We start from the raw sequence: 8,945 nt of genomic DNA, 5'->3' as shown, positions 1-8,945 counted from the left end.
CCCCTCCCTCCTGCCCCTCCCTCCCCCTCCCCTCCTCACACCCACTTGTGCCTCCCTTTCTATTCCGGCCCATACCGTATCTCTGAAAGGTCTTTGATCAGTGATGAATTTAGAGGATACGATGGTGAATAATGAGCTGTGACCTAATGACTAACTGGTTCCTGTCTCATATGGTTTTCAATCTTTTCTTCAGGACTCTTGGCTTCTTTCAAGCTTCCTGCGTATGAGGAGGTATCGGCCCAGCCCAGCACCCCTCCACCATCCTATACGTCAATACAATGTCAAGGGACCAGGGCTGAGTTCAGCCCTTCACTGAGCTCCAATAACTGCACCAGCTGCTCTTGTAGCTCCAGCTCTCCCAACAGCAGCTCCGATTCTGAGACCAGCACCGCCAGTGGCCCCAGCAGCCCTTGTGACCCCAGCAGCCCTTGTGACCCCGAGCCAGTATCGCCGCTGCCCAGCTCCGACCGTGCTGCTGAAGGTGTCAGTGTCACTGTGTCACAGGCGGCTGTGTCCGAGGAGGAGGAGGAGGAGGAGGATGATGAAAGTCGCTCCAGGCACAGACGCCTTACCGGAGACTCTGGGATCGATGTCTGCCGTTGCCTTGTTCATGGCGATGACAATGAGGACTGCGCTGAGGAGAGTGGGAGTTTCCGGTACGGCAGACCAGGCTGTGTTGGAGAGCTGCGCACCGCTCTGCTCCAGCCTGCCGATTCGGCAAGTCTCTGCTCCTGCCAGTTTCCCGAGGAGACCCTGACTCCCATCTTTCCCGTGTGAGGGGAGAAAACTGAAAGATTGGGGAACCCGGCAATGCATTTAAACCAAGGGACCAGACTTCTGGGGCTGTGGGACCACGGAGATAGTCACTGAACCTCTTTTTCAGTCTCAGGTTCAACTGAGGTGCTATAGGACTGTGAATATTACTCCATATTGGAACTATTTATAACCTACAGCCATCGTGAGTGCTTGACTGCAAAGGAAACCTGGTGCACGTTCCCTCCCTCTGCTAGCTCCTGTCTGAAAGCCTGTTTTCCCGCCTGTATCTCTCCCTCAACCTCATCGGGAGTTGCTCTCACTGTTTCTCCTGCCTGAAATTCTCTTGTGTTGCTGTCTCAGATTAATGATCACATGGGTTTGACACACACCCCCTCCTCTCCCGTGATTCAGATCGTTTCCTGAGCCTGAGTGCTGTTCCGAATTCGGTGTGGGATAGTCAAGCTCCTGCTGCTGGTGTTGGTGATTTCACTGGGGGGGGAGGGGAAAGCCTGTGTTAATACTCGCTGATCGTGAGTGGAGTCAGTGGGAAGGGGGGAGAGGATTAGTCCTTCAGTCTGAATAAATCATTGTTTGCTATTAAATCCACTACCCTGACCGGTAATTGATGGCAAGTCGCAGAGGTGAAAGCACTGAAAGCTGACCACTAGACCACCAGGGAACGGTTAATTACTGTTTGTAAACTCAAATTGTGCAATAATTTATTAATTGGAACTTGTGTGAGATGATTAAGAGCTTTTAATAACCTAATGTAATGGTGCTGTTGTGAGAGGGAGCTTAATGGATTCCCACAGTCAGAACTGAGTACATGGAGGCAGGCGTAGAGCTAGGGGTAACATCTTTGTGTGTGCCGCTCCCTTTACTACAAACCTCTTCCAGGACCAGGGTTTGTAGCTATAGGAATATCCAAAGTAATCGGAAAGACTACAAATCTCTCTCTCTGAATCAGCGTTGGTTGGGTAGTTTTAAGAGCTGAATAAATGGATAAAGAAAATATAATTAATTTGAATCTGGCAACACAGAAATGGAAGCGATTTGGTCCACTATGTCTGTGCTGGTTCTTTGAGCTTTTGGATTAGTCCCTCCAAATATCCTTAGGCAGTGCGTTGTTATTGATCTGGAATGCACTGCACGAAAGGGGGGTGGTGGAGGATTCAATAATAACTTTCAAAAGAGAAACACTTGGAGGAAAACATTGACAGGACTATGGGGACAAGAGACGAGCAAAATTAATTGGGTACGTCCGCTAAAGAGCTGGTACCGGCTCAATGGGCCAAATGGCCTCCTTGGGTGCTCTGTCATTCTGTGAAATTATCCTTTTACAATTTTTTAATCCTTTCTATTGGATCCACGTTATCTCTCTCTCTCTGTTACATTCCTGGTCACTCTGCTTACTGACAGAGGAAGGTTCAGAGATTCCAGCCCAGGTTCCTTGTTGCTTCCTGTCCTTAATTTCCTTGATACCCGGTTTGCGACTGACCCTTTAACACGCTCAGCATCGAGGGATGGGCAATAACTGAAGCCTTGTCAGTGCCCTCAAGGTCACAGTGAAGAAGGACTTGCGTTTCTGTAGCACCTTTCATTATCTCAGGATAGCCAAACCGCTTTACAACCAATAAAGTACTTTTGAAATATAAGCACTGTTGTTGAAAAAAGTGATCTCGAATGCGGGCACAGCACGGTCCAGAAAGAATGTCAGCATAACTCGATAATCTGTTTCAATGAACTTTGGGGAGGACTCGTATGTTTTTCTAATTGTGCCTTTGGATCTTTAATATCCACTCATGTGAAAGGCAGCACTGCAGTTCCCCCTCAGTACCGCGTTCCTCCCTCTCAGTACTGCGTTCAAGGTACTCCTCAGTACCGCGTTCCAGTTCCCCCTCAGTACCGCGTTCCAGTTCCACCTCAGTACTGCGTTCAAGGTACTCCTCAGTACTGCGTTCCAGTTCCCCCTCAGGACTGCGTTCCAGTTCCCCCTCAGTACCGCGTTCCAGTTCCCCCCTCAGTACCACGTTCCTCCCTCTCAGTACTGCGTTCAAGGTACTCCTCAGTACTGCATTCCTCCCCCTCAGTACTGCGTTCCTGTTCCCCCTCAGTACTGCGTTCCAGTTCCCCCTCAGTACTGCGTTCCAGTTCCACCCCAGTACTGCGTTCCTGTTCCACTCAGTACTGCGTTCCAGTTCTCCCTCAGTTTTGCGTTCCAGTTCCCCTCCAGTACTGTGTTCCAGTTCCCCCTCAGTACTGCATTCCTCCCCCTCAGTACTGTGTCCAGTTTCCGCCTCAGTACCGCGTTCCAGTTCCCCCTCAGTACCGCGTTCCAGTTCCACCTCAGTACCGCGTTCCAGTTCCCCCTCAGTACCGCGTTCCAGTTCCCCCTCAGTACCGCGTTCCAGTTCCACCTCAGTACCGCGTTCCAGTTCCCCCTCAGTACCGCGTTCCAGTTCCACCTCAGTACTGCGTTCCAGTTCCCCCTCAGTACCGCGTTCCAGTTCCCCCTCAGTACTGCGTTCCAGTTCCCCCTCAGTACCGCGTTCCAGTTCCCCCTCAGTACTGCGTTCCAGTTCCACCTCAGTACTGCGTTCCAGTTCCACCTCAGTACTGCGTTCCAGTTCCCCCCCCCAGTACTGCGTTCCAGTTCTCCCTCAGTTTTGCGTTCCAGTTCCCCCTCAGTACTGCATTCCTCCCCCTCAGTACTGTGTTCCAGTTCCCCCTCAGTACTGCATTCCTCCCCCTCAGTACTGTGTTCCAGTTCCCCCTCAGGACTGCGTTCCAGTTCCCCCTCAGGACTGCGTTCCAGTTCCCCCTCAGGACTGCGTTCCAGTTCCCCCTCAGGACTGCGTTCCAGTTCCCCCTCAGGACTGCGTTCCAGTTCCCCCTCAGGACTGCGTTCCAGTTCCCCCTCAGGACTGCGTTCCAGTTCCCCCTCAGGACTGCGTTCCAGTTCCCCCTCAGGACTGCGTTCCAGTTCCCCCTCAGGACTGCGTTCCAGATCCCCCTCAGGACTGTGTTCCAGGCCCCCGCCAGTACTGCGTTCCAGTTCCCCCTCAGGATTGCGTTCCAGTTCCCCCTCAAGACTGCGTTCCAGTTTATCTCCCCCCCCCCCCCCCCCCAGTACTACATTACAGTTCCCCCTCAAGACTGCATTTCTCCCCCTCAGGACTGCGTTCCGGTTCCCGCTCGGGACTGCGTTCCGGTTCCCGCTCGGGACTGCGTTCCGGTTCCCCCTCGGGACTGCGTTCCGGTTCCCCCTCGGACTGCGTTCCGGTTCCCGCTCGGGACTGCGTTCCGGTTCCCGCTCGGGACTGCGTTCCGGATCCCCCTCGGGACTGCGTTCCGGATCCCCCTCGGGACTGCGTTCCGGATCCCCCTCGGGACTGCGTTCGGTTCCCCCTCGGGACTGCGTTCCGGATCCCCCTCGGGACTGCGTTCCGGTTCCCCCTCGGGACTGCGTTCCGGTTCCCCCTCGGGACTGCGTTCCGGTTCCCCCTCGGGACTGCGTTCCGGTTCCCCCTCGGGACTGCGTTCCGGTTCCCCCTCGGGACTGCGTTCCGGTTCCCCCTCGGGATTGCGTTCCGGTTCCCCCTCGGGACTGCGTTCCGGTTCCCCCCTCGGGACTGCGTTCCGGTTCCCCCTCGGGACTGCGTTCCGGTTACCCCTCGGGACCGCGTTCCGGTTCCCCCTCGGGACCGCGTTCCGGTTCCCCCTCGGGGCCGCGTTCCGGTTCCCCCTCGGGGCCGCGTTGCCGTTCCCCCTCGGGGCCGCGTTGCCGTTCCCCCTCGGGGCCGCGTTGCCGTTCCCCCTCGGGGCCGCGTTGCCGTTCCCCCTCGGGGCCGCGTTGCCGTTCCCCCCTCGGGGCCGCGTTGCCGTTCCCCTCGGGGCCGCGTTGCCGTTCCCCCTCGGGGCCCGCGTTGCCGTTCCCCCTCGGGGCCGCGTTGCCGTTCCCCCCTCGGGGCCGCGTTGCCGTTCCCCTCGGGGCCGCGTTGCCGTTCCCCCTCGGGGCCGCGTTGCCGTTCCCCCTCGGGGCCGCGTTGCCGTTCCCCCTCGGGGCCGCGTTCCCGTTCCCCCTCGGGGCCGCGTTGCCGTTCCCCCTCGGGGCCGCGTTGCCGTTCCCCCTCGGGGCCGCGTTGCCGTTCCCCCTCGGGGCCGCGTTGCCGTTCCCCCTCGGGGCCGCGTTGCCGTTCCCCCTCGGGGCCGCGTTCCAGTGCGAGCCGGGTGTCCGCCCGCGGTGGAACTTATCACAGTCAAAAGTTAACTGGCCGAGTTCAATCACGACAGCTGAGAGTAAAAGATTGTTGGGAAACCTGAGTGATGATGTAAAAAGTGCCTGCCTCTTAGCCGATGGCTCTGGTCAACCACATACTCCTTAAATGATGAGGGTCTCTGCCTCCACCACCATTTCCCCTTGGTGGAGGGGATCAATGACCAGGGGACATAGATTTAAGTTAAAGAGCAGGAGGTTTGGAGGGGATGTGAGGTGAAACATTTCGCCCAGAGGGTGGTGGGTGTCTGGAACGCGCTGCCTGAAAGGGAGGTGGAGGCAGAGACTCTCAGAACATTGAAGGAGAATTGAGATGTGCACTTGCAATGCCAGGGCGTACAAGGCTATGGCCAGGTGCTGGGAAATGGGATTAGAATGGTGAGGTGTCTGGCATTCACACAATGGGCTGAAGGGCCTTTTCTGTGCTGTGGGGTTCTATGACTGATGAGTCACTTTAGTGACAGAAGGAACGCACTTTTAACAAAAAGTCACCTTGGACTTTCATTAACTCTTCTCTCTCCACAGATGCTGCCAGTCCTACTGAGTTTTTCCAACAGCCGGAGGGCACGTTGTTTCATCAGTGAAGGTCTCTTCTGTCAGTGGGACACCCAGACAGACCCTCGAGCCATTTCACCAGAATGATACAGCAGCTAAAAGTTAAAGCAGGGTGACATCAGTGAGTCAGTGTTTTTCCTGAGATGATAAAAGAAATGGTAGAGTATACAATAATAATAATCGCTTATTGTCACAAGTCGGCTTCAATTAAGTTACTGTGAAAAGCCCCTAGTCGCCACATTCCAGCGCCTGTTTGGGGAGGCCGGTACGGGAATTGAACCCGCGCTGTTGCCTTGTTCTGCATTACAAGCCAGCTATTTAGCCCACTACTGATGTTAAAAAAGATTTTAGCTGGTTCTTCATCTCTCCCGCCTTTTATTGACAATGAGGAGATAGGTTTAAGAGGTAAATAGTCAGTGTGAGCCGATTTAATTGTGCGTAAGCAGCAGTAATGATGGGAGTCAGCTGAGGGAAACAGAGATTTGGGGGGGGGGTTGATAGGCCATGGGACGAGGTGGGCTGGTTTAGCACAGTGGGCTAAACAGCTGGCTTGCAATGCAAAACAATGCCAGCAGCGGGTGTTCAATTCCCGTACCAGCCTCTCCGAACAGGCACCGGAATGTGGCGACTAGGGGCTTTGCACAGTAACTTCATTGCGGCCTACTTGTGACAATAAGCGATTATTATTAAGACTGCTTAAAAAAAGTTAATGGAATTCCACTTTCTCACAGTAATAAGTATAGAATATATAAAGTAGGTACACCCTCAATTAGTCCAATTAGTATTGTGCTCCAGCCTAGAGAAGGATATTGAGATTTTTCAGCAGGGATTTACTGTGGCTTTTGTCTGGTCTGAGGAAATGCAAAGCGAGTTCCTTGTCTCCCCAGTGAGGTACCCTTACAGACACATTGTTTATAAACTTAATTCCAGTTACAACTCGGGTTTCTCTGATTTTACCAACCCACCAGGATCTTACTTGTGTCAGTAAGTCTCACTTTCATCCCATCTCAACCCAGGTTACAGACCAAGCTGGGGATTTGTAACAAGCCTTTCAAGATCCAGTAGACTGGGAGAACAAACTCAAATGTAATGTGGTTTGTCCTTGCAACATCACGTGATTCACGGTGCACATACATGGCAACGGTATAAATCAAAGACCATGGGTTGGTAGAATCATCTTTATTCCAGATCCAACTTTTCATAAAAGCGTTTCCCACTATCAAAGACAAAACCAAAATTCCCCTTGTGAGATGTGGATGTTGGGAAAGTGATTCCATTGTTTCTGAACCAGCCGTCCCTTTATCATCTCCTGCAAAACTGCCAATTGCAGTTTGGTCCATGTCCCTCACCCACCAATATGCTCTCTTTAAGCTGCATAGATGCTTGGTTGTAGATTAGCCTGAAAGATACAGTGCTGTTTTGTTCTGCAAGAAATAATGCATATATGCATGCAAAAATGTTTTGAAAGGGCTGTGCACCGAAAAGATTGGGCCATGCAGAACAACTAAAGGGAACATTTCCCAGCAGTAAAAATTCCCCATCCTGCCACACTCCACCACTGTTCTAGTGGCAGTGAAGGTGGTGGGCACTCTCTCTTGTGGAGTCTGAGGGAGTGATCATTCTGCACAGTAATTCAGTTGCTGAGCTCCGAGTAGCTCACCAAAACAGAACACAGCCAAGTAAAGCCCGCTTCCCAACTCTGCACCCCATTGGAATCCACTGCTTTCAGTTTCTATGGCGACAGCAAGGCCACCCCTTTAAACAAAGTGCGATTCAATGCTGCCTTCTCGTTGGTCAGCAGCAGACCAATGCTCCCTCCCGTTGAGGTCCATGGTTGCTGCCTGCTTCCACAGGTACTTTCCGCTTGGGGTTGGTGTATCAATCCTTCCTCATGATTTCATCCTCCCGATCTCAGATTCAGGTGAAATTCTCTTTCCTAAAGTCCATTCTCTAGAGCAATGGGTGCCCACTACAGGCAAAACACTAAAGAATAATAGATGAATATAGGAGGGGAGGGGTGCAGGAATCCATCTCCTCAAACCCAGTCACCCAGTCTGCATAGAAAGCTAATTGAACCATACTGACTTCTCTGCTTCTGCTCTGTGCAGTTTAATGGACATCAGCAAATTGTGTTTTGGATGGCGATCCAGTGAGCGAATCAGCCCTGGCCCAGGACCAATAATCCCTTCCTATCCTGTGATAGAATTTACCATTACAGCCAATAATTGGTAAATGCTGGATACCCTGAACATAGAAGGGGGCAAGTGCTGAGTGATTTAATTGTCTGCAATGTTTATAAAAATGAGAGAGAGAGAACAGGTTGCTTCCACACTTGCTGTTGCCACCTGATCCTGCAGCTCTGTAAAAGCCCCTGCTGAGTCACTTGGTGTTGCATGTAGAAATATGGATGCGGTCCTGGTAAAATGTTCGAGTGCAGCAACAGCAGAGTGCACACAATGTGGTCTTACTCCTTGACACGCCCACCATCTCCCTCGCTCACAAAGCGCTTACGGCCCCTGGAAGCAACAAAGAGAACAGATGATCGCTTAGCAGTACCAACTAGAGTTTTGCTGAAAAAAACGAGACATCTTTTGTCGAAGCTTTTCATCTTGCACCCAGGATAGTTTCAGGAATGCACTGTAAAGGGAATCAACAATACTGTGTGAGAAAAACGTGATTAGTTCACAAGTAGAGTGATTGGTAGAGACATTGCCGTGGAGAATACACCAGTTGATGGTGACTTGACAGTTTAAGGGCAAAGTACTGTTGAAATTTAAGCCAGGTAGCTTGACTGATTGGGCGGGTATTACCTTGAGGAATGAACCAGCGAATGGTGGTCATTTTTTAGCTGAAACAGGCTTTGCATGCTCCATTTGCACAGAGCAGAGCCCTGTGTATTAATATATACCCACCAGTAGATGAATATGCACCACACTGCGAGCCTGGCAATCTTAAATTGGTTGTCAGCATAATTCTTAGCACATAGAACATAGAACAGTACAGCACAGAACAGGCCCTTCGGCCCTCGATGTTGTGCCGAGCAATGATCACCCTACTCAAACCCACGTATCCACCCTATACCGTAACCCAACAACCCCCCCCCCCCTTAACCTTACTTTTTTTTTTAGGACACTACGGGCAATTTAGCATGGCCAATCCACCTAACCCACACATCTTTGGACTTGAGGATTATTTAGCAAATGTTCAATCGCAGAATCACATCTACGTTGGACAATGTGCTTTGAGTTTTGCAAACACAGTCTGGTTAGATAAGGTCTATACGTTGCCCGTAGTGAACAGTGAGAAGGGATATGCGTGGCCTACAGCCCTCATATCGCACTGGCACTGAAATTCATTT

The 8,945-nt window shown here is 52.0% G+C and overlaps 2 protein-coding genes across 2 annotated transcripts in view; one reads left to right on the top strand and one right to left on the bottom strand.

Annotated features, from left to right (window-relative positions):
• Nucleotides 1–2,411, top strand: part of LOC119963601 — a 27,231-nt gene extending 24,820 nt beyond the window's left edge. Inside the window, exon 6 of the mRNA XM_038792933.1 lies at nucleotides 151–2,411. Within this exon, the coding sequence (XP_038648861.1) occupies nucleotides 151–777 (627 nt within the window). The 3' untranslated portion in view covers nucleotides 778–2,411. The remainder of the gene's footprint in view (nucleotides 1–150) is intronic.
• A 4,340-nt stretch (nucleotides 2,412–6,751) lies between these two features.
• The window catches only part of LOC119963600 (programmed cell death protein 4-like), a 62,232-nt gene continuing 60,038 nt past the window's right edge, over nucleotides 6,752–8,945 (bottom strand). Inside the window, 1 exon segment of the mRNA XM_038792932.1 lies at nucleotides 6,752–8,103. Coding sequence (XP_038648860.1) covers nucleotides 8,052–8,103 — 52 coding nt within the window. The 3' untranslated portion in view covers nucleotides 6,752–8,051.

Source organism: Scyliorhinus canicula, chromosome 3, assembly GCF_902713615.1.
Source record: "Scyliorhinus canicula chromosome 3, sScyCan1.1, whole genome shotgun sequence".
NCBI lineage: Eukaryota > Metazoa > Chordata > Chondrichthyes > Carcharhiniformes > Scyliorhinidae > Scyliorhinus > Scyliorhinus canicula.
Note: the sequence above shows the minus strand (reverse complement) of the source record. Positions and strands in the feature narration are given on the sequence as shown.